General features: G+C 42.5%; 1 protein-coding gene across 5 annotated transcripts in view; it reads left to right on the top strand.

Annotated features, from left to right (window-relative positions):
* LOC130276163 (uncharacterized) overlaps nt 1–26807 on the top strand; it is a 105576-nt gene that overhangs the window by 39351 nt on the left and 39418 nt on the right. For 4 of the 5 annotated variants that reach the window (XM_056525168.1, XM_056525159.1, XM_056525141.1 and 1 more), the window contains exons 5-6: nt 13937–13993; nt 15087–15164. In XM_056525168.1, the coding sequence (XP_056381143.1) occupies nt 13937–13993; nt 15087–15164 (135 nt within the window). The remainder of the gene's footprint in view (nt 1–13936; nt 13994–15086; nt 15165–26807) is intronic. The other variant, XM_056525176.1, reaches the window with a different exon arrangement.

Below are 26807 nucleotides of genomic sequence, written 5' to 3'. Positions count from 1 at the left end.
ATGATTGTCAGGAATATAAAAATGCCTCTAATATATTCAGAGGTGTGAAAACATACATAAAATATCTCAAGAATTAATATTCCCTATATACATTAATGGTGTACATCTGTGACATCAATCTGTGTAAAATCAGATGGGCGGGGGGAACAGAATCACTCACCACTTGCGTACTGTATACTGTATTGCACGCGGACGCAGGGAGTCGGTGCTTCTGGTACGGAATAGTGCAAGCCGGATGTGACCTCACTAGTGCCGATCACGTGGTACAGTTACTAGGCAGCACATCTATGCAGACGGTGCATGCGCCGTTGTCAAATATGAAGTATCGGCCCCATCTTGGAGAAGGTCATATCGTCAGCAGCTATACACCAATCTCCCAGTAAACGATTCGGCACGAGGCATGTCTGGGGTGCGGCATATTAGTGTCGCACACCCTTAAGCTTATCCTGGTGCCCAGAAGACGTCACCATAGGCAACCACTCCTGGGTACACAGGGTGCCATTGGTTTCTATGCAGAGAAGTACAGCATATATTACGCACATGAAACCTTCACCAAACATTAGTGGAACACATTTAGTAACTGTACAGTTTGTTCTTCCATGCTTGGCTCCATAAAACTTTGTGGAATAAAAACAGTGAGTGATCTTTCCCTTCCGCACTCTCATCTGGAAAAATAAACAAAAACAAAACCAAGACAATTATTAAAATATATCCAATCATATACATAACCAAAGCAGCCATACCTTATGCATTATATATGTCTTGTGTTATCTTAAAGTTGACGTTTAGCCTATGTGGTTTTAATGTGTTGAGTTCATAAATCCACCACAATTCACGTCATTTGAGAACTGTAGTATGATTCCAACCTCTTTTTAACCCCTTAAGGACACAGGGTTTTTCCGTTTCTGCCTTAAAATTTTTTCCTCATCACCTTCTAAAAATCATAACGCTTTAAATTTTGCACCTAAAATTCCATATTATGGCTTATTTTTTGCGCCATCAATTCTACTTTGCAGTGACATTAGTTGTTTTACCAAAAAATCCACAGCGAAACAGAAAATAATTAATTGTCCGTAAAATTTAAGAAAAAATGCAATTTTGTAAATTTTGGAGGCTTCTGTTTCTACGCAGTACATTTTTCGGTAAAAATGATACCTTATCTTTATCCGGTAGGTCCATACGGTTAAAATGATACCCTACTTATACAGGATTGATTTTGTCGTACTTCTGAAAAAAATCATAACTCTATGCAGGAAAATTTAACTCCATGCAGTTTAAAATTGTCATCTTCTGACCCCTATAACTTTTTTTTTCCACGTACGGGCCGGTTTGGGGCTCTTTTTTTGCACCGTGATCTGAAGTTTTTATCAGTACCATTTTTGTATTGATCGGAATTTTTTATTGTGTTTTATTCATTATAAAAAGGGACCAAAAATAAGCTATTTTGGACTTTGGAATATAGCAGTAGTGTTAAGCGGCATAGGCCATATTCGAATTTGCGATATTTTGCGAATATTCGTAATGTATTCGCTAAATTCGTATATTCGTGTTTTATTTTCGCATATGCAAAAATGTGCATATATGAAAATTTGCATATACAAAAATTAGCATATGTGAAAATTTGCATATCCGAAAATTTGCACGCCAGTCTCACACAGTAGTATTAGAGCCTTCTTTACACCACACAAGCTGGAAGCAGAGATGGATGATCACTGTGATACTGTGTACTGTGATAAAAATAAAAAACTGAATATTCGTAATTGCAAATATATAGTGCTATATTCGCGATTATTCGCGAATAAAATTTGCATTGTGAATATTCGAGAGCAACACTATATAGCAGTATAATTAATTATATATTTTTATAGTTCGGACATTTCCACACGTGGAGATACCACATATGTTTATTTTTACTTTTATTTACACAGTTTTTTTTTCAAATGGGGAAAGGGGGCTGATTCTTACTTTTATTAGGGAAGGGGTTAAATGATCTTTATTAACTATTTTTCACACTTTATTTTATTTTGAATAGCCCCCCTAGTGACTATTATACTGCACATAACGATCTCATACACAGATCATTACTGTGCATTACCATGGCAAAGATCAGTGTTATCGGTGGTCGATTGCTCAAGCAATCAATCACCGATAGGATGCGACGGAGGCAGGTAAGAGACCCTCCTGCTGCATCCTAGCTTATCGGGACATAGCGATTTCACAGCACAGCCTGACTGAGCTGCCGGGAAGCTTTCACTTTCATTTTAGACACAGCTATCAACTTTGAACGCAGCGTCTAAAGGGTTAATTGTGTGCAGCACAACGATGGGTGCCACACGCTATTAGCCCAGGGTCCCAGCTTTCATTAGCCGCTGGGACCAGGTGCAGGGCGTACAGGTATGCCCTGCGTCCTTAAGAGATTAATGGGGGCACATGATCTACAATAGTAAATGTCAGGTCTTTTTCACTGTTTCCTAGTTCAAAGAAATGGTTAGGGACTGGTAAGTCTGTTCGTTTCTTTCTTATAGAATAACGATGTTGGTTTATTCTGGAGGCAAGGAGGCCAGCGACACAAAAGGACAAGTGCACACCAGAGGGAAACAACGAACAGCCAAAGCCACACCTGAAGTGAAACCAGCAACAACAAACAAGACAAATTAGTGGTAAATATTTCTTCTACCACACTTTCCACTGCACAAATGCAATCGTTATCCAAGGGACTTAATTTTTGTCCAACTACAATGCCGGACTGGTTCCAGCTAGAGCTAGATACACAACAGTTTATCAGAAGACTAAAATGAAAACAGTTTTTCTGATAAAAATAATCAAACACAGACTGAGTCTAACACTAAGACAGACACATTTGATGTTTTTTCTTTGCCTAATACAAACATTAGGATTGCAAGTGATTTTATGCCTAATGTATCTTGCTCTGCTATTGACACTTTTCATGTTTTGGTTAAGTATGATATGGACAAACTAAAACAGTCGGTAACCTCACTAATTCATCCAAATATGACCCATAAACAGTATTAGTCCATGAATGTACAGGGTGCGCCATTTATATGGATACACCATAATAAAATGGGAATGGTTGGTGATATTAACTTCCTGTTTGTGGCACATTAGAATATGTGAGGTTGGAAACTTTTCAAGATGGGTGGTGACCATGGCGGCCATTTTGAAGTTGGCCATTTTGAATACAACTTTTGTTTTTTCAATAGGAAGAGGGTCATGTGACACATCAAACTTATTGGTACTTTCACAAGAAAAACAATGATGTGCTTGGTTTTAACGTAACTTTATTCTTTCATGAGTTATTTACACATTTCTGACCGCTTATAAAATGTGTTCAATGTGCTGCCCGTTGAGTTGGATTGTCAAAGCAACCCTCTTCTCCCACTCTTCACACACTGATAGCAACACCACAGGAGAAATGGTAGCACAGGCTTCCAGTATCCATAGTTTCAGGTGCTGCAGAATGGGCAAAACTAAAATTGGAACAGGACCCTCAGTTTCCGCAGAAGATTTTGTTCAGTGATGAGACAAACTTTTATCTGAATGGTGAAGTTAACAAACAAAACCACCGCTATTGGTCTGACACTAACCCACATTGGATAGATCACTCCAAGACTGTTGGAACACAAAAATTTATGGTATGGTGTGTTATATGGGGTACAAAGATAGTAGGGCCATTCTTCATCAATGGAAACCTCAAGGCCACTGGATATGCGAAATTGCTACATGATGATGTGTTTCCCTCTTTATGCACTGAAGCTGGCACGTTCCCTGAGTTTTTCCAGCAAGATGGTGCACCACCACATTATGGGTGTCAGGATCTGAGCATTCCTAGATGAACAGTTTCCTGGAAAGTGGATTGGTCGTCGTGGGCCAGCTGAGTGGCCCCCAAGGTCTCCGGATCTGACCCCCTTCGACTTTTATCTTTGGGGTCATCTGAAGGCAATTGTGTATGCTGTGAAGATACGAGATGTGCAGCACCTGAAACTACGGATACTGGAAGCCTGTGCTAGCATTTCTCCTGCGGTGTTGTTATCAGTGTGTGAAGAGTGGTAGAAGAGGGTTGCATTGACAAACCAACACAATGTAGATTAGATAGATTGTATATAGTATGGGGCTATACAAAAACCTTAGTTGGATATTACCTCACGGCAATTAAAGGTAGAAAAAAGAAGAAAAATTGATCCCTGTGAAGGATTGAGGTGCCTTATTAAAATGTAACTTTTAATAGTTATACGCTTAAAAATCTTAACCAAATAATAGTGCTCTAATAGTGCAACCAAAAAAGAAAAAAACGCTAGAGAGCTAGTTGACTAGCGTATGGCGCTCATATATCAGCCTCGTGTCACTACAAAGGCTAATTAATACTTGTCAAACTGCTTCTTAGTACTTGTCAACATGTCACCATATCAACACTATTACTGAACAGACAGAATAATTGTATTTTGAATAACTGTTATAGAGTCCCTTGTCCTAACGCGTTTCCATGGGTGGAACTGATAAGTAAATTTGTTCCCACCACTTCATCAGGGGACTAGAAATCAACTTATTGTGTTCATATATATCCAAGTAATAGAATGGAGAGCAGATACATTGTACTCCAAATGATATGCAAAAAAAAAAAAGGAAAATGGACTATCACTGCCCGTGTCTCTCTAGAAGCTTAAGGCGATCAGTAATCCACCATTCATTCCCCTCAGGGTCCTGGGCGCAACGATTAAGTGTGGATACTGGGCTAATTTGAGAGACCACCGGGTGAGTTTGTTGATAGAGATGCACGCATAAAACGCTGCAATGGCAGCGAGTGCCGGAGCGGTGTCCGGAGCTGGTGCGTGTATGGTGAACACGCCGGTCAACACGCCGGCGTGTTCACCATACACGCACCAGCTCCGGACACCGCTCCGGCACTCGCTGCCATTGCAGCGTTTTATGCGTGCATCTCTATCAACAAACTCACCCGGTGGTCTCTCAAATTAGCCCAGTATCCACACTTAATCGTTGCGCCCAGGACCCTGAGGGGAATGAATGGTGGATTACTGATCGCCTTAAGCTTCTAGAGAGACACGGGCAGTGATAGTCCATTTTCCTTTTTTTTTTTTGCATATCATTTGGAGTACAATGTATCTGCTCTCCATTCTATTACTTGGATATATATGAACACAATAAGTTGATTTCTAGTCCCCTGATGAAGTGGTGGGAACAAATTTACTTATCAGTTCCACCCATGGAAACGCGTTAGGACAAGGGACTCTATAACAGTTATTCAAAATACAATTATTCTGTCTGTTCAGTAATAGTGTTGATATGGTGACATGTTGACAAGTACTAAGAAGCAGTTTGACAAGTATTAATTAGCCTTTGTAGTGACACGAGGCTGATATATGAGCGCCATACGCAAACCAACACAATGGGCAGCACATTGAACACATTTTATAAGTGGTCAGAAATGTGTAAATAACTCATGAAAAAATAAAGTTATGTTAAAACCAAGCACATCATTGTTTTTCTTGTGAAATTCCCAATAAGTTTGATGTGTCACATGACCCTCTTCCTATTGAAAAAACTAAAGTTGGATTCAAAATGGCCAACTTCAAAATGGCCACCATGGTCACCACCTATCTTGAAAAGTTTCCCCCCCTTACATATACTAATTAGTGTTGAGCGGCATAGGCCATATTTGAATTTGTGATATTTCGCGAATATATAGATGAATATTCGTCATATATTCGCTAAATTCGCATATTCATAATATTTGCGTTTTATTTTCGCATATACGAAAATTCGCATATGTAAAAATTAACATTAATGGCAATTCGCATATGCGAAAATTTGCATATGCTAAAATTAGCATAAACGAAATTTCACATATGCAAAAATTTGCATATGCAAATTTTCACATATGCAAAAATTCGTACGCCAGTCTCACACAGTAGTATTAAAGCCTTCTTTACACCACACAAGCTGGAAGCAGAGAGGGATGATCACTGTGATGTGTACTGTGAAAAAAAAAAAGAATATTCGTAATTGCGGATATATAGTGCTATATTCGTGAATATTCGCGAATTCGCGAATATGCGATATTCGCGAATAAAATTTGCATTGCGAATATTCGCGAGCAACACTAATACTAATGTGCCACAATCAGGAAGTTAATAATATCACCAACCATTCCCATTTTATTAAGGTGTATCCTTATAAATGGCCCACCCTGTATTAGTCCATGACCACAACCTGGTGATGAAACCCGCTGTCAAGGGGCGCACGGTTGTGGTCATGGACTGATCTAAATACATCAGGAGGCAAATTGGCTGCTAAATGATGGCCATTCATATAGGCAATTTTCATCCGACCCCAAAAGGAAAATTGGGCGACGGATTGAAACACTGGTAAAAAAAAAATGCATTTCATAACCTAATTGCTAAAATATTGATGGAGTATTTAATTGTAAAACATCCAGTGACCCCACAACTTAATTTGCTACCCAAGATCCACAAGACTCTGCATGATCCTCCGGGTAGGTCTATCGTGTTTGGCCGAGAGTTTTTAACTAGTCACATCTCAATCTTTCTGGATGCTATACTCCGGCCTTATGTATATGCAGCAAAATCATATGTACAAAATCATAGATACGGGAGATTTTTTGACAAAAATTGATGATGTGTTGATTCCAAAGGGTGCCATTCTGGCACCATTTGATGTGGTCAGCCTGTACACCTCAATCCCTCACGATGGGGGTGTGCAGGCTGTCAGGTTGATGGTCCAGGGTGACTATACACCGGGAAAACAGCAATTCATAATTGATCTTTTAATGACTGTCTTAACCAATAACTATTTCACGTTCAATGACACATTCTATGTCCAACAGGTGGGGACAGCCATGGGAAGAAACTTGGCGCCCACCCATGCCAACTTATTTTTCACACACATGGAAGAGAGATTCATCTATGTATCTCCCCACTTCGGCCTTGTGCTGAAGTTGTGGAGATACATTGATGATATTTCTTGGTAAGGACGGGAACCATGGAACAGTTAAATCATTTTCACACACAGTTAAACTCTATGATAGCAGCGATGCAATTTACCTTGACAGCCTCACATAGCTCCATCCAATTTCTAGATACTACTATTTCCATTTGTGGACAAAACATAGCCTCAGATATCTTCACCAAAAGATATCACACTTCGCTACCATCTACGGAGCATAATCGGTTCATTGCCAACAAGTAAAGGGGGACAAGAGCGGGATTCTTGCACCTTCGGGAGAAGATACCAACGGGGTTAATTGGTTGAACTGGCAATAGCCGTTCAGCTAATTTGGGGCTTAAAATTCCCTTCTCTACATACCCCCCTAAGAAAAGACCTCAGTTTATCTTAAATTCTCTGAGCTGGATTGCAGTTTAATCGTTCATAGGTACTAGTGTCACCCAGTTGACGTTGCGCTTCTGTGTCATATTGCGTGGTTGTCCACACTACTACACTCCCTCCTTTGTCTGCTCTTGACACTATTAGGTCTTCTCTACCTATGATCCAATTTAGACCTTCTCTTTCATCTCTGGTTAAATTACTTACAGCCTGAGGATAGATTAATGCTTTAACCTCTCTTTTTACCGCCTTACAAAAGGAGTCAATGGAACTACCCCCGAGGATAGGAGGGTTAAACGTGGAAGGATTACCACCAACAAATGCATTGTGACTCTCTAACACATCTATGGGGTTGTCCCTAGCAATCGTGCCTCCTTCTGTAGCTAGGTCCGCTAATAATCGTGTATTTCTCCAATCATTCACATCAAAATCAATGCTGGGACAAAAACCCAATGGGCCGATCCTACATGGGCCTTCATCCCCAGCATTAACTTGAGGAACCCCCCCCCCCCCTCCTTTTTGTGCAAACCATTTTTTCAAATTAATCTTTCTTACCGCCTTAAACAAATCCCTGGATTTGCCAATCCTCCTCTGATGTCCTTCAGGAGAACAACCAACCTGAAGGACAAAATTGCTAAAGGGGATGTGTCAATTAAAAAACCTGCCCAATGCACTTTGTCCACAGTTAGGAAGGGATCTTTTCCATTCCTCACATGCATAAACTGCTCATATATGCATAAGGGCATGAAATGTATTCATCCAGGCACCCAGAAAAAGTACAAGATCAATTTTTACCTTACCTGTGACACCAATTTTGTCATTTACATTTTAAAATACCAGTGTAATTTGCTTTACGTGAGAGAGACCACCTTAAGTGTAAAAACCAGAATAAACCAACATCGTTATTCCAAAAGAAAGAAACAAATAGACTTACCAGTCCCTAACCATTTCTTTGAACTATGACACAGTGAAAAAGACCTGACATTTACTCAATTCAATAGTAGAAAGAAACTTGGCACAGCTCGCCTAATCACTAGCACCTGTCAATCACTGCCTCTGCTGGCTGAACCACGTCTGGTGGTGCTCACTGGTAATAGCAAAGTCCAATGCAAATCTTCATACATAAAGAGAAAAGAAAACCAGGGCGACTCACCACGTACGTATACTTCAAACTTCTTTATTAATCCATGAAGGGTACAAACAGTTCAGGACACGGGTGGACGGAACACAGGGGGACGTTCGTTCGGGGCTACGGTGCCGTTTCGCAAGATATGCTTCAACTGGCCCACATCGTCTACCAGCCGGAAACACATTTAAATAACCCTCCCCTCCGTTGCCATAGAAATGATCCAAACAAAAGGTAGGTGCAATTAAAATGTTAAAAACAACTGTGTGATACAAATACATTTATATTTATTTTAATAATGCACTGAGCTCAGTGTGTTTATTAAGACCTAGAGGCCCCATTGCTTCTAAACGAAGAATCCATTTCGTTTCACTTCTTAATAATATTTCTTCTTTATTTTTACCAGCATATCCATGTTCGATCCTCTCCAGCCCGGCAAAACGGAATCCATGTCTTTCTTTAGAATGAACTTCATTGATATGCTGTATGAATCTAGTGGCTCCGATGCCGGTCCTGAGGGATCGAACATGCTCGCGAATTCTATGAAATAAGGGCCTCTTCGTCTTCACAATGTAAAATAAGTTACATTTACAAACTAATGCGTAAACCACATGGGAGGACCTGCATGTAATACACTGTCTCACAGTAATACTATTACCTGCTAAATCTAAAGTTCTACACCTCATATTAAAAGAGTAAAATGAGCATGAACCGCAAGTAAAATTCCCTTTTTGGTTGTAATTCAGACAGCCAATTTAGTTCAGATGCGTTCTTTTTCTTTCTCAACAAATCTCCAACTGTTTTATTTTTTCTATATGTAACAATCGGTTTTTCATTGGTAATATCTGCTATATCAGCATCTTCTTGTAAGATATACCAATTATTCATAATTGCCTTTTTCACAACATTATTAATTGGAGTATTTGAGAAAGAAAATACGCAACGTTTATTGTTTTTTCTATCTTTCGTTTTCAGCAAAACTTCTCTTTGTACTCGTTCTATTTTCCTTCTTGCATCTACAATTAAATTACGTGGATAGCCTCTCTTTTCTAGCCGATATTATAAGTCGTCTGCCTGTTTGTGAAACAGCATATGGTTACTATTGATTCGTTTTAGTCTAACCAGCTGACTATATGGTATATTATTTTTAACCTGAGGGGGATGAGATGATTGATAATGCAATAATGAATTCTTAGCAATCGATTTTCTAAAACCAGATGTCACTATATTATTTTCTACAATATCTATCTGTACATCTAAAAATTCAAGATGTTGATCTCCAAATACATGCGTGAAAAACATATTAACCCCGTTAACTTGGTAAAGATAGTCAACAAAGGCTGCAAAATCCTCCTGTGACCCATCCCTAATAATAAAGAGGTCATCCACGTATCTGAGAAAAAGTTAAATTTTTCCAATAAAAGGGTTTTTGGATTTAAAAACCCACTTGTCTTCCAGCATGGAGAGGAAAATATTAGCATAAGCACATGACATAGGAGACCCCATGGCTGTACCATACGTCTGTTTATACCAATCCCCTCCATACTGGAATACATTATTGTTCAAAACGAATGTGAGGGCATCAGTAACAAAATTAATAAACTCAGGTGACTTGCCTGTTTTCCGTAGGATAGTGGTCATAGCCTGCACACCCGAATCCAATGGGATTCGGGTGTACAGACTCTCCACATCCACGGAACACAGCTTAAACCCAGGTTGCCAATGAAAGTTATTGAGAATTTTGATTAAATCTTCGGTGTCTCTAAGATAAGAAGGTAATTCTCTCAATAAAGGTGACACTAGCCAATCAATATAACTGGACAAATACTCAGTCGGTGACCCGATCCCAGAGACAATAGGACGCCCTGGGGGCTGGGTCACCGACTTATGGACTTTCGGTAATATATATACCAAGAAGGTTTCTTAATGTTCCTAGGAAGGAGACGTTCAGCTATTTTTTTTACTGATGACCCCTTTTTCATGAAACTTCCGTAGCAGCGATCTTAAGTTATTAATTATCTGTGGACAAGGGTCTTTTTTTAATTTACAGTAGGTGTTTTCATCTCCTAACTGTCTAAGGGCCTCTGTATTATAGTCAGTAGTTCTCCAAAGGACTTCACCCCCACCCTTATCGGCCTTAGTAACAACAATATCTTCCCTTTTTATTAATTTATCTAGGGCTTATTTTTCTCTATCTGAGATGTTGCTCTGAACCTTTGGGTATATGAGGGCTTTAACTTCTTTTAAAACTGACTTCTGGAATACATCAAGTGGACTCCCAGGTGTAACAGGGGGATTAAACAAAGACGGATTACCTCCTGAAAAAAACTCCCTATTGGTACTATCTGTTCTTTCAGACACATGATCACCAATATCAGCAAGGAACGTGACCAATTCACGTTCCTCTTCAGTAAATTCACTAGATATACAAAACCCCAATGGTCCTATTTTACAGCTAGAGTCACCTTCAAGTGTTATCTCATTTTTATTTTCATTTTTTACTGCAGCAAATAATTTTTTTAAATTTACTTTACGGACACCTTTAAATAAGTCCTCTTGAAACTGGACATAATCAAACTTTTCTCTAAGGCCAAAGTTCAATCCTTTGTTCAATACTGAGATAGTGTCCTCATCAAACTCTTCATCCGTGATGTTCACTACTATATTCTCAGGAACTACTTGCGCCAAGTCACATTCTTGCGTTTGGGCACGCGTTTTCTCAGAATTCTTTGATTTTCTTCTCCCTCTTCGGGTTCTGGGTCCAAAGGGACTACAGCAGCCTTTTGTTTGGTATTCCCTGTGTCTCCAGTCGACTCTACCGACCCACTGCTGTCTGTGTCAGTTGTCATAAAATCTGAACTTTTATTTTTATTCCTGCTTGAACTCGACTTAGTCGGAAAATTTTTAGAGACTTTTCGGTTGATATTAAATCTTTTATTCCAAGTAAAAACTTGATGACTCTCAAAGTCTCTTTTGTCTCTTATAAAAGAGAAAAATATACTATTAAAAATAGTATACCATATAGTCAGCTGGTTAGACTAAAACGAATCAATAGTAACCATATGCTGTTTCAAAAACAGGCAGACGACTTATAATATTGGCTAGAACAGAGAGGCTATCCACGTAATTTAATTGTAGATGCAAGAAAGAAAATAGAACGAGTACCAAGAGAAGTTTTGCTGAAAACGAAAGATAGAAAAAACAATAAACGTTGCGTATTTTGTTTCTCAAATACTCCAATTAATAATGTTGTGCAAAAGGCAATTATGAATAATTGGTATATCTTACAGGAAGATGCTGATATAGCAGATATTACCAATGAAAAACCGATTGTTACATATAGAAAAAATAAAACAGTTGGAGATTTGTTGAGAAAGAAAAAGAACGCATCTGAACTAAATTGGCTGTCTGAATTACGATCAAAAGGGAATTTTACTTGCGGTTCATGCTCATTTTGCTCTCTTAATATGAGGTGTAGAACTTTAGAGTTAGCAGGTAATAGTATTACTGTGAGTCTGTGTATTACATACAGGTCCTCCCATGTGGCTTACGCATTAGTTTGTAAATGTAACTTATTTTACATTGGGAAGACGAAGAGGCCCTTATTTCATAGAATCCGCGAGCATGTTCGATCCCTCAGGACCAGCATCGGAGCCACTAGAACATACAGCATATCAATGAAGTTCATTCTAAAGAAAGACATGGATTCCGTTTTGCCGGGCTGGAGAGGATCGAACATGGATATGCTGGTAAAAATAAAGAAGAAATATTATTAAGAAGTGAAACGAAATGGATTCTTCGTTTAGAAGCAATGGGGCCTCTAGGTCTTAATGAACGCACTGAGCTCAGTGCATTATTAACATAAATATAAATGTATTTGTATCACACAGTTGTTTTTAACATTTTAATTGCACCTACCTTTTGTTTGGATCATTTCTATGGCAACGGAGGGGAGGGTTATTTAAATGTGTTTCCGGCTGGAAGACGATGTGGGCCAGTTGAAGCATATCTTGCGAAATGGCACCATAGCCCCGAACGAACGTCCCCCTGTGTTCCATCCACCCATGTCCTGCACTGTTTGTACCCTTCATGAATTAATAAAGAAGTTTGAAGTATACGTATGTGGTGAGTCGCCCTGATTTTCTTTTCTCTTTATGTATGAAGAAAAGCCTGACATTTACTATTGTAGATCATGTGCCCCCATTAAAAAGAGGTGGGAATCAGACTGCAATTCTCAATCGACATGAATTGTGGTGGATTTATGAACTCAACACATTTAAACCACATGGGTTAAACGTCGACTTTAAGATAGCACAAGTTATAGATAATGCATAAAGTATGGCTGCTTTGGTTATGTATATGATTGGATATATTTTAATAATTGTCTTGGTTTTGTTTTTGTTTATTTTTCCAGATGGGAGTGCGGAAGGGAAGGATCACTCACTGTTTTTATTCCACAAAGTTTTATGGAGCCAAGCACGGAAGAACAAACTGTACAGTTACTAAATGTGTTATACTAATGTTTGGTGAAGGTTTCAGGCACGTAATATATGCTGTACTTCTCTGCATAGAAACCAATGGCACACTGTGTACCCAGGAGTGGTTGCCTATGGTGATGTCTCCTGGGCGCAAGGGCGTGCAACACTAATATGCCGCACCCCAGACATGCCTAGTGCTGAATCGTTTACTGGGAGATTGGTGTCTAGCTGCTGACGATATGACCTTCTCCAAGATGGCGCCTATACTTCATATTTGACAACGGCGCATGCGCGGTCTGCATAGATGCGTTGCCTAGCAACTGTACCACGTGACCCGCACTAGTTAGGTCACATCTGGCTTGTACTGCTCCATACCAGAAGCACCGACTCCCAGCTTCCAGGTGCAATACAGTATACAGTACGCAAGTGGTGAGTGATTCTGTTTCCCCCGCCCATCTGATTTAACACAGATTGATGTCACAGATGTACACCGTTAATGTATATTGGGAATATTAATTCTTGAGAGATTTTATATATGTTTTCACACCTCTGAATGTATGAATGTCATTTGTATATTCCTGACAATGATGCACACATCACTTTATATACTTATATGTAAATATTTACACTTTTTTAATCATGTTTGTGTATTAGATTAGATTATTAGATTAGATTAATTATTCTATTGGTCCTGCGTGGCCATAAATACTCACTTTGTCCACTGATTTGTTGCTTTAAAATTGCTTGGTGAATAAAGATACTTTTCTTTTGCACCTTAATGCAGTTGCTGCTGCCTATTTGCTGCTAGATAGATAGATAGATATGAAATAGACAATAGATAGATAGATAGATGGTAAACTATATACACTAGATAGATAGAAATGAAATAGATGATAGATAGATAGAGAGATAGATAGATAGATGGTAAACTATACATACTTGTATTGTCTTGCAGATAAGATGTCTACAGAAGATTTCTACAATAGAAAGAGCAGATCAGCTAGTAAACCAAGTAAATATATCTAAACAGTATTATTTTGATTCTACAGTAGTAATGGTATAATCCCTATAGTGGACAGAAATAAAACCTGATGCCATGTTTACATTTTACATAGCAGAGGTTTGTTTTTGGTCATACCCAAAATAACCTCTATTTCCTTAAAATATGAAGTTTAAATCATAATATTGAAGGCAGAAGCTACTTTTAATGGCATCAGACAGGTATATATAGGACATTTTGGTACATCCAGAGGAGCAGTGGTAAAAACACTCATAGGACTGTGCGATACCATGGTGAGGGAAGTTCCTTTCAACAAAGCCCCATGTTATTAACAAAGTAACATAGTTGATAAGTTGATAAGTTCAGCCTATAACCCTATTGAGTTCCTACTGAGTTGATCCAGAGGAAGTTAAAAAAAAAACAAACCTCATACTAGAGGTAAATATTCCTTCCCGACTCCACATATGGCAGTCAGAATAAATCCCTGGATCAACCTTCTGTCCCTATAAATCTAATATCCATAACCTGTACTGTAATACTCTCCAGAAATGCATCCAGACCCTTTTGAACTCTTTTACCGATTTCACCATGACTACCTCCTCTGGCAGAGAGCTCCCCAGTCTCACTGTATAATCAAGCTTCTGATATGTTCACAAGGAAAAAAAATGATAGGCGGCACTCACCAGGTTCGTAGCAACAAATCTTCTTTATTCAAATAATAAATGGTGCAGTGTCAAACGGTAAATTGAGGGAGACAAGAACGCCGCATCACCCAGCGAGGTCACAGCTGTATCGAACATCCGTATTGGGGATGGTCTGATGAAGTACAGATGTACGATACAGCTGTGACCTCGCTGGGGGATCTGGCGTTCCCTTTTCCCTGATTTTACAGTTTGACACTGCACAAAACACTGGTGAATGTCGCCTATCATCTTTTCTCCTTGTGAACATATGTGATTTATATATACTGTCCAGGCTGAGCACCGAGGGCTGGCATGAATTTCCACACCAACACTATTTGTGAATGGGTTGGAAAAGACTGGTAGCTGCTTCTTTCTAATGTGATAATCATGTTTCTACCTCTTTGCTATTTTCCTTGTCTTAGTTGGACTGCTGTCATGATGAAACAGTGGTACTGAAAAAGGAAGTAAATAGGTTGAGGAATCAGACTACCAACCTGGAGGTAAGTCATAAAAAGAGGAGCACATGAGGAGAATTCACAAGTGGTATCCTGTCATTGAATGGTCACAAGTGGATTTATTGTTCTCTCTGTGTACATTTCTACTATACAGTACATACTCTACGTAAATCCTAAAACAGTATGTCTAACGACAATAATACTACAATATCCAATGTACATAACATGACTTATGGGGAATATAAGAGAGCTAAAAGTAAATCTTCTCATCTCAAAATGATCCTTCCATATAGAAGACTAGAGATAAGTGAACTTTTGAAAAATTTAATTTGGCCGATTCAACTAATTTTCCCCAAAGACTAGTTTCGGACCGAATTTATTTGTGGCAATTTGCTATTAAAAACAACTATTTCTGACCTACAGATAGCCTCAATAGCGGTGTAGAGCACTTTGCCTTGCCCTATGCATAGGGAGGGTGCTAGGTTAGTGAAGTAATACTGTTATTTAGTATGACATGCAGATTACAGGCATTGCTAGTAGAATCACTGCTGCAGAGCGCCGATGTGGCAACAGGGAGACCATATGGTGTCAAAATTGAAGAGAATAAAGAGATTTTTTTTATGTTATTTTAATTTTTATTTATTTAAATTTTTTGAGGACCCATTCTGGTGAACATCTAGCTGGGGGTCCTCTGCCAGGTGAAATACAACCTATTCCAGCCCCTGCTTCCCAGCGCCCCCCGGACTATGAAAGTGCGAATGTTTCATTTAATCAGTTATGGTTCATTGTCATCGTTCCAAGCTGTTTCAATGGATTATTGTGAGAATTCCACAGATAATATGATGTAGACAATCATAGGGCCTCACTCTAGATTACATTGATTTTTTTTAAATTTAAATTTAAGATTCATATTAGATTCCCAAGTTTAATGTCCCGGTGTTTACTTTTAACTAATTCTGTATGACCACAAAACCCAATCTAACAAGGAGTCACTTGGGTGTAAAAAAGGCCCCTATTTTGTGGCGGTAGCTAGGGTCCAATATGTTGGAGAACAAGAAGTTATCCCGCTGCCGAGTGGTGACAATTTGGCTGTCACTACACAAGCAAGTGAGCATGCATCGTGCCATTTGTGCAAGTGACTCGGAGGGACTCCCTGCCTCCATCTCCACTGCATACTGCCAAGGTGTGTCTAGGTCCTCTGTCTCGCCTTCCTCATATCCCTTTAGCTCCTCTGGCTGCTCTTGCTCCTCCTCTCCGATCAGATTATTAGAAAAACCGCCTATTTGTTGCAAAGTTTAGGTTTTGCCAATGTGCCCCCCCCCCTCCTCCTCCTCCAGTTCAGCCCCCACAGGCCTCATGTCCAACATATGGAGGGGGAAATCAGACTATGTTGGGGGATACCGTTCTGACGCTGCAGCTCAAGGAGGGTGTGCTTTGCGGTGTACGAGAGGCTGATGTGCATGCAACGTTTCCTTCCCATTGTTAGGATGTCTTGCAAATGGGGGAACACTTCAGGAACCGCTTTCTCCAATTTCTTTACGAATGACTTTTAGCCCTTCCTCCCCTGTGTGACTCCGTTCGCCAAGGCAAACCATGTGAAGAAAATAGTATGCTGAAGGGGCACTGAGACTTGTCTGGGCAGTGGAGGCTGAGGACACGGTGGAGGATGAGGAGGCGGAGTCACATACTGTCAAAGGACCAACGGCCTGAGAGCGTGGAGGAGGAAGCGGCGTGACCTGTCCAAGTTGATGTTGTGGCTGTGCAGCAACCACATTCACCCAGTGAGCCGTAAAGGACATGATTGTCCCTGACCATAGTTACAGCTCCAGACGTCGGAGCTGCCATGCACTTTGGTACACCGACAGGCTCAAGGACTGGCTCACCTTCTCTTCCACAAAATTGTGCAGGGCTGGTACTGCCTTCTTCGCAAAGAAATGACGGCTTAGCACTCTCCAACTCGGTGCAGAGTCCACCACTTGAAAAGGGAGGGACTGCAGCACCAGCAACTTAGACAGGAGCACATTCAGAAAGAAATGACGGCTTGGCACTCTCCACCTCGGTGCAGAGTCCATCACTTGAAAAGGGAGTGACTGCAGCACCAGGAACTTATACAGGAGCACATTCAGCTTCTGCGTCATTGGATGAGTGGGCGCATACTGTTGTCTCTTGGATATGGCTTCGCGGATGGATTGTTGACAGAATGACTGACTAAAAGTAGGAGGAGCAGGAGCATCTGGAGCGACAGAAGGAGGGTATGACACACAGCTCTCTTCGGCTGAGGTGGTGGAGCCTTGGCTGGCTGAAAGAGGGAGTGGCATGCCACTGGGTGATGCAGCAGGCTAGACAACTACATCGGAGCAACGGTTCTCCCAGGCCACTTTATGGTGGCAAAGCATATGTTGACGCATTGCCGTGGTGCCAACATTGGGACCCTGGCCACGCTTCACCTTCTGCCGACACATCTTGCATGTGACTATGTTAACCTCCTCCGGATGCTTGATGAAAAACTGCCACACCGCCGAGTAGGTGATTTTCCCACCAACAGTCTGCACTAATTCATTGCTACTGCTGCCGTCTCCAGGAGCCCCTGTTCCACTACCTCCCGGGAAGGTAGGCTCCAGAATTTCCACTTCTGACACCATGCATACGGCCAACCATGCTACCACCTTGCTGGCTCAGCTGCTGCCTCAAGTCCAACCTGCAACCCTCTTCTCCTGTTGATGATGATGAAGCCCCTTCTGCACGCGGCTCCCAAGTTCGATCGGCTTCATCATCATCGAGTTGTGTCTGCACGTCACTGATGTCCTCCTCAGGTTCCTCAACAGTGTCTGCTTCAGGACCTTGAACGCTGGCAACACCTCCTCCCACGTCACTCTCCTCATCACTACTTGCCCACCAAGCGGAGGAAGCGGCAGATGTCTTCTCCACTTCTTGGCTAGGCTGTAGCTGCTCACTGTCCTCTATTAGATCGTCCTCACCGAATAGTGGAACTGAACCCACAGCATAATATACTTCGTTAGGGGAGGGAACAGCATAGGACAGAGGCGATGGGAGGAGAGGGACTGCTCCCGGGCCATGCCAACAAATGGTTGTGTCTGAGGAACCCACAAGCTTTTGACTGGGGGTGTCAGATGTCACTTGTGATGAAGTGGATGACCGTGTTAACCAATCGATGATGGCACATGGGTTGCTGGTCGAGACACGACTGCTAGCTGATACCGGGAACTCCAGCCTCCCGCTGCGACTCCTGCTGCCACTCACCCCTAGTCTGCTGCGACCTCTGCCTGATGAATTTAGGCCTCTGCCACTCCTCTGTGCATGTACTGGCCCTTCTCTACCTGAAATACTTAGTGTGTATATGAGGGGAGTACAATACGCTTCACTACGCTTAAAACCGTATTTGTCTAGCACAGCAGCAGGTGTGTACTTTTGGCTGTCCTTTCACAGTATATAGGCCCTTGACAGATTAACAGGTACAAAATAGTTCACTACTTAGACGTAGGTATGTGGTATGCACTTATGAGGGCAGAAAAATGCGCTACTATATGGTTAAAAAACACCAGCAGTACACAACAGTGCTGAGTACAACACCAGCCGGTGAGTGCTTTTACCTGGACTTTCACAGTATCTAGGCCCTTGACAGATTAACAGGTACAAAATAGTACACTACTTAGATATAGGTATGTGGTATGCACTGATGAGGGCAGAAAAATGCGCTACAGTATGCTTTAAAAATAATGTATTGGAGTAAAACAACAGCCGATGATTACTTTTGCCTGGACTTTCACAGTATCTAGGCCCTTGACAGAGTAACAGGTACAAATGTGTACACTACTTAGATGTAGGTATGTGGTATTAGCTTATGAGGGCAGAAAAATGCGCTACAGTATGCTTTAAAAAAACATATAAGAGTAAAACACCATCCGGTGATTACTTTTGCCTGGACTTTCACAGTATGTAGGCCCTTTACAGATTAACAAATACAAAATTGTACACTACTTTGATGTGTGTATGTGGTATGCACTTACAAGTTTAAAAAATAACACATATTTTAGCACAACACCAGCAGTACACAGTCGCTCTGTACTAAACCCAAAATTGCAGTCTCTCAAAGGCTATTAGGAAAAACACTGCTGGGTAGTATACCGTCTACAGACTAGTATAAACAGCAGACCGTGCGCGAGGCCAGAGGAGATGGCCAATGCGCGCAGCCCCAGCTATCAGCATGCTCGCTCTCACCTGTTTGATTGACAGGCAGGAGCGAGCACTGCAGTGACTGAATTTCGACTCATTGCCAGGCTTAAATGAGTCGAAATTCTGTAGTGACGTCACTGCAGAATGCATTCGGCCACTAGGAGGGCGACCCCTAGTGGCCGAATTTTAAAGTGATTTTAAACTGGTTTAAAATCACTTTTAATTAAAGTATATTAGAGATATGTTGTAGTACTTAAGTACTACAACATATCAATTTTTTGATATCATGACAGTGCCCATTTAAGGTTCATGAAGTTGAGGCAGCTTGTTGAAATGTAAGAGGCAACACACAGCTCTCTGCCCCTCTCTGTAATACAATGCTGTAGAAAGTGACTGGGAGGTTAATGACTGCAGTAAAAAATATTTTCTGTGCAAAAATGCACTGCTCTCTGTCCACCAGAATGCTTATGTGACTAGGAAGTGACACGCTGCTGGAAAAAGCTTTTCTGTGTGACACACACACACACACGAAGTCCATCCTATCTCTCTGCAGTAAAAGGATGTAGTGATGAGCCGGAATATGTCTGCTGATTATTTAGGGCTGTGACATCACAGGGGTGACTGGCTGCTGATAGGCTGCATCCTGCATGTGATTCAGGGTAATTCTGCCTACTCGCCTTCCCAGAGTTCCTTGCCCCATGTCCTCACATGTGGATTAGCCATTTTAGATGCCCTGGAGCCTGGACCGCACTAAATGGAGTTTAATGAAGCGATTTGCGCGATAGAATCGCGACGATATTAGCATTCGTTGCAAATCAAATTTTTCATGACATTCGTAACAAATTTGGATTTGTCAGCTTCGATTCGCTCATCTCTAATGACAACTAATGCACGTTATCATCAGTCATGGCATCAGTTGAGATCTAGGCTGAGTTTACCTTTGCCCGATGCGGGACATATGTGAACCCAGCCTTACAAGGATGGCATTAACAAGAATGAATAGAAAGAAAAAGCCCAAGGCACCAAAGTTTTTAAAGGGGTACTCCGGTGAAAACCTTTTTTCTTTTAAATCAACTGGTGGCAGAAAGTTAAACATATTTGTAAATTACTTCTATTAAAAAATCTTAATCCTTCCAGTACTTATTAACTGCTGAATGCTACAGAGGAAATGTCTGTCCATTTTAGCAAGGCAGATGCATGCTAAGGGAAGCATGGTGGCTCAGTGGTTAGCACTGCTGCCTTGCAGTGCTGGGGACTTGGGTTCAAATCACACTAAGGACAACAATAAATAAAGCGTTATTATTATTATTATTATTATTATATTGAGAGAATTGTGCTCGTGATGTCATCAGAGAGCATTCCAAAAAGAATTTCCTCTGTAGTATTCAGCAGCTAATAAGTACAGGAAGGATTAAGATTTTTTAATAGAAGTAATTTACAAATATGTTTAACTTTCTGCCACCAGTTGATTTAAAAGAAAAAAGGTTTTCACCGGAGTACCCCTTTAAGATCATTTTCTTTAGGACTTCACATCTATACAACAGCAGTACTCTGGTAGATCCGTTTAAAAGGTACATAAATGTATGCTGTGCTAAACCCATAGACTGTCATTATGTAAAAGTTGTCAAAAGTATGTCAGTTTGGACCAGTTTTTGTCCCTTTTACGTTTGTGTACATTTTTTTATGTTATAGAAAATTTCTGCATACACTACTTTTCTGCACCACTAAAAAATGATATGCTGTGGTATACATGTTTTTCCCCCCTATAGAAGTATATTAGTGACCTATTGTGTGGTATATGCTTTTAACTTTTTTTTTTACTAGTTTTGCAGTTTTTACATAGTTACGATACTGAAAAAAAACAAAACATATGCGTTTAAAGTGTATGCAAACGGATACAAACATATACTACAAACAAAAAGGTATACGACAAAAATTTATACAACACTGAACCAAACTTTGGTACATCTGTCTGTGGTGTATGTGTGATATAGATGGGAACATACTCTTACTACAAATTACTACTGTTACGCCTAGCGCTCCGGGTCCCCGCTCCTCCCCGGAGCGCTCACGGCGTCTTTCTCCCTGCAGCGCCCCGGTCAGTCCCGCTGACCGGGAGCGCTGCACTGTTCTGGCCGTTGGGGATGCGATTCGCACAGCGGGACGCGCCCGCTCGCGAATCGCATCCCAGGTCACTTACCCGTCCCGGTCCCCTGCTGTCATGTGCTGGCGCGCGCGGCTCCGCTCTCTAGGGCGCGCGCGCGCCAGCTCTCTGAGACTTAAAGGGCCAGTGCACCAATGATTGGTGCCTGGTCCAATTAGCTTAATTGGCTCCCACCTGCTCCCTGCCTTTATCTAGTCTCCTCCCTTGCACTCCCTTGCCGGATCTTGTTGCCTTGTGCCAGTGAAAGCGTTTAGTGTGTCCAAAGCCTGTGTACCTGAACTTCTGCTACCCATCCTGACTACGAACCTTGCCGCCTGCCCCCGACCTTCTGCTACGTCTGACCTTGCTTCTGCCTACTCCCTTGTACCGCGCCTATCTTCAGCAGCCAGAGAGGTGAGCCGTTGCTAGTGGATACGACCTGGTCACTACCGCCGCAGCAAGACCATCCCGCTTTGCGGCGGGCTCTGGTGAAAACCAGTAGTGGCTTAGAACCGGTCCACTAGCACGGTCCACGCCAATCCCTCTCTGGCACAGAGGATCCACTACCTGGAAGCCGAATCGTGACAGTAGATCCGGCCATGGATCCCGCTGAGGTGCCGCTGCCAAGTCTCGCTGATCTTCCCACGGTGGTCGCTCAGCAATCGCAGCAGATTGCCCAACAAGGACAGCAGCTGTCGCAGTTGACCGCCATGTTACAGCAAATTCTGCCTCTGCTACAGCAGCAACCATCTCCTCCGCCAGCTCCTGCACCTCCTCCGCAGCGAGTGGCCGCTCCTAACCTCCGCTTGTCCCTGCCGGACAAATTTGATGGGGACTCCAGACTCTGCCGTGGATTTTTGTCTCAGTGTTCCCTGCATATGGAGATGTTGTCAGACTTGTTTCCTACAGAACGGTCTAAGGTGGCGTTCGTAGTAAGTCTTCTTTCAGGAAAGGCCTTGTCTTGGGCCACACCGCTCTGGGACCGCAATGATCCTGCCACAGCCACAGTCCAGTCCTTCTTTGCTGAAGTCCGAAGTGTCTTTGAGGAACCTGCCCGAGCCTCTTCTGCTGAGACTGCCTTGCTGAACCTGGTCCAGGGTAATTCTTCCGTTGGCGAGTACGCCATACAATTCCGTACTTTTGCTTCTGAACTATCCTGGAATAATGAGGCTCTCTGCGCGACCTTTAAAAAAGGCCTATCCAGTCGCATCAAGGATGTGCTGGCCGCACGAGAGATTCCTGCCAACCTCCAAGAACTCATCCATTTGGCTACCCGCATTGACATGCGTTTTTCTGAGCGACACCAAGAGCTCCGCCAGGAAAAAGACTTAGATCTCTGGGCACCTCTCCCACAGCATCCTTTGCAGTCTTCGCCTGGGCCTCCCGCCGAGGAGGCCATGCAAGTGGATCGGTCTCGCCTGACCCAGGAAGAGAGGAATCGCCGTAGAGAAGAAAATCTCTGTCTGTACTGTGCCAGTACTGAGCATTTCTTGGTGGATTGCCCTATCCGTCCTCCACGCCTGGGAAACGCACGCACGCACCCAGCTCACGTGGGTGTGGCATCTTTTGCTTCTAAGTCTTCTTCTCCACGTCTCACGGTGCCCGTGCGGATTTCCCCTACAGCCAACTCCTCCATCTCAGCCGTGGCCTGCTTGGACTCTGGTGCCTCCGGGAATTTTATGTTGGAGTCCTTTGTTAATAGATTCAGCATCCCGGTGACCCGTCTCGTCAAACCGCTCTACATTTCCGCGGTCAACGGAGCCAGATTGGACTGCACCGTGCGTTACCGCACAGAACCCCTCCTGATGTCTATCGGACCCCACCACGAAAGGATTGAGTTCTTCATTCTCCCCAACTGTACCTCTGAGGTCCTCCTCGGTCTGCCTTGGCTCCGGCTTCATTCCCCCACCATTGATTGGACCACCGGGGAGATCAGGAACTGGGACTCTGCCTGCCACAGGAAGTGCCTCTCCCCCCCTCCCAGTCCCATCAGGCAAGCCTCTGTGCCTCCCCATGGCCCCCGTCCTGGTGTCACACTGCCCCGTGCCAGGCCTCGCCCTCTGCCCTCCCTCCCCATTCCCACTCCTGCTGTGCTGCCTGCCGTTGAGGAAACCCTCCATTCTTTCCCGGTGTCCTCATCCCAGGGGAGGCAGTTACCGGACAAAGAGAAGGGGAGACCTAAGGGGGGGGGTACTGTTACGCCTAGCGCTCCGGGTCCCCGCTCCTCCCCGGAGCGCTCACGGCGTCTTTCTCCCTGCAGCGCCCCGGTCAGTCCCGCTGACCGGGAGCGCTGCACTGTTCTGGCCGTTGGGGATGCGATTCGCACAGCGGGACGCGCCCGCTCGCGAATCGCATCCCAGGTCACTTACCCGTCCCGGTCCCCTGCTGTCATGTGCTGGCGCGCGCGGCTCCGCTCTCTAGGGCGCGCGCGCGCCAGCTCTCTGAGACTTAAAGGGCCAGTGCACCAATGATTGGTGCCTGGTCCAATTAGCTTAATTGGCTCCCACCTGCTCCCTGCCTTTATCTAGTCTCCTCCCTTGCACTCCCTTGCCGGATCTTGTTGCCTTGTGCCAGTGAAAGCGTTTAGTGTGTCCAAAGCCTGTGTACCTGAACTTCTGCTACCCATCCTGACTACGAACCTTGCCGCCTGCCCCCGACCTTCTGCTACGTCTGACCTTGCTTCTGCCTACTCCCTTGTACCGCGCCTATCTTCAGCAGCCAGAGAGGTGAGCCGTTGCTAGTGGATACGACCTGGTCACTACCGCCGCAGCAAGACCATCCCGCTTTGCGGCGGGCTCTGGTGAAAACCAGTAGTGGCTTAGAACCGGTCCACTAGCACGGTCCACGCCAATCCCTCTCTGGCACAGAGGATCCACTACCTGGAAGCCGAATCGTGACAACTACATTAAAACAAATTAAAACAATATACAGTCATATATATATATATATATATATATATATATATATATATATATATTTTAGAGATGAGCTAATTGAATCAGACGAATTCGAATTCGTTCCGAATTTCATGAAAAATTAAATTCTGACCAAATCCGAATTTCCACTCGATTTGAAATAGTGAATTTATTCATTCACTCCATTTTGTTATTAATCTAAGGCTAACATTCCATTGAGTTTTTGCAGTAAAAAAAATTATTTAACAACATTTTTTTTCCTATAACAAAATTATTAATAATTTTTAAACAGGGACTAATTTACGTGGGCAGCAGGGACCTAAAAATGTAGCCAACAATAGTAAAAATGTAGAAAGGGGCCATTTAAATGTAAAAATAATATATTTTTTAGAATGAATTTTGTTAAACTTTTTATTACACTTATTCTTCAGATACCAAGGGGGAAGACTAATGTATAAGTAGTATTTAGGAAATATATTGCATACTGTAATAGCACCCCCATATAAATTATGCTTTATGATCTCCTCTACATAATATGCACACAATGAAAAACTGGAGTCACTTATCGTTTTATAAAGATTAATACATAGTATGGTGCAAATAGTGCAACAAGACCATTATAAAAATCATATACCAGTACTTAGCCATACATGGTAGTAGACAGGCACAAGATACCTGAGCAACACCACCCCAACGCGGCGTTTCGGCAAACCTTTGTCGAGGGGTCTGCCGAAACGTCTTTGTTGAGGTTTGCCAAAAACACCGCGTTGGGGTGGTGTCGCTCTGGTATCTTGTGCCTGTCTACTACCATGTATGGCTAAGTATATGATTTTTATAATGTAAAATCATTATTGCACTATTTGCACCATACTTTGTGTTTACATTCATTTGCTGCTATTTTCTTGCTGTATGCTAGCCTTGTTTTATACTATGCACAAAGGCACTTTTGTTTGATACCTGATTGACACCCTTGTTTGATTATCATCCCCCTACTGGCTGGATATCTTCCTATTTTAATGTAATTACATGTCAATAAAAATTATGTTTTAATCTTTATTAACGATAAGTGACTCCAGTTTTTCTTTGTGTGCTCATTAAATTTTTTATTAATAATGTATTTAATAATGTGTTTAATAAATTGTGTGTGTGTTTTAACTTTTATTTCTTGATTTTTTTTAAGGTAGTACTACTACTCCCAGCATGGAACAGACTGTTCTATGATGGGAGTAGTAGTACCTGTACTAAAAGACAGATAGCCCCGTGGTCTGATACCCGTTGCGATCCTCCTATATAATGTATAGATAAGGGCGGCTGGCTACTCTTCTGCGCGAGCCTGCACTATGTTCTGCGATGTCAAGTTCTTCACATCACAGATTCATATTTCCCGCAGAGAGCTGTGATTGGCCAATATTGATTCCAGCCAATCACAACTGCCTGAGGGAAATATGAATAATAGGTATCTATAAAAAAAAAAAATATATATATATATATATATATATATATATATATATCTATCTATCTATCTATCTATCTATATATATATATATATATATATATTTATATATACGGCAGTGCAGGGGACCAGAGAAGAGCAGCCGTGCCCTTCATCTATAAATTGTACAGGACGATCACAGTGGGTGTCAGGAGTGATGCCCGCTATGATCTGTCTTTAACTGCAGGTACTACTGCTCCCAACATGGAGCACACTCAGCTCCATGCTGGGAGCTGTAGTACCAGCATTAATAGACAGATCGCAGTGAGTGTCACTTCTGACACCTGTTGCGATCTGTCTATTAATGCAGGTACTACAGCTCCCAGCATGGAGCTGAGTGTGCTCCTTGTTGGGAGCAGTAGTACCTGCAGTTCAAGACAGATCACAGCGGGCACTGTTTATGCACCACCCGCTTATAAGAAGAATAAGGGGCCTATGCGCTGGGACCTGTGTGTCAATCACACAGCGGTCCCAGCGATGACATACAGGGGATATCCGACTGTTGCTGACTTTAATAAAAGGCATTTTTTTAACCTGTTCAGGACCCAAGACGTATGCATACGTCTTGGGACCCTGGTACTTAAGGACCCAGGACGTATGCATACGTCCTGAGTCATTCCGGTCTCCGCCGCTCGCTGGGCAGAGATCGGAACCGGATGCCTGCTGAAATCGTTCAGCAGGCATCCAGGGCAAACGCCAAGGGGGGCCATGTAGGCCATCTCTGCTGAAATCACAACAGCGATTTGCGGCGATACCGGGCTGATCGGGTCTCTGGGACCCGACCGCCCGGTAATTTTGCATGATCCCGGTTGTCACAGACAGCCAGGACCATGCTGAAGTATAGGAGCAAGGTGGAAAGCCTGCCACCTCCTCCTATCCCCTGCGATTCCTCGGTTAGCTAACCGACCAATCGCAGGGGGGGGAGCGGTTACTTCCTCCCGCCC

This window comes from Hyla sarda, chromosome 1, assembly GCF_029499605.1.
Source record: "Hyla sarda isolate aHylSar1 chromosome 1, aHylSar1.hap1, whole genome shotgun sequence".
In the NCBI taxonomy this organism is placed as follows: Eukaryota; Metazoa; Chordata; class Amphibia; order Anura; family Hylidae; genus Hyla; species Hyla sarda.
The sequence above is the reverse complement of the archived record's forward strand: the minus strand, read 5'-3'. Positions and strand labels throughout refer to the sequence as shown.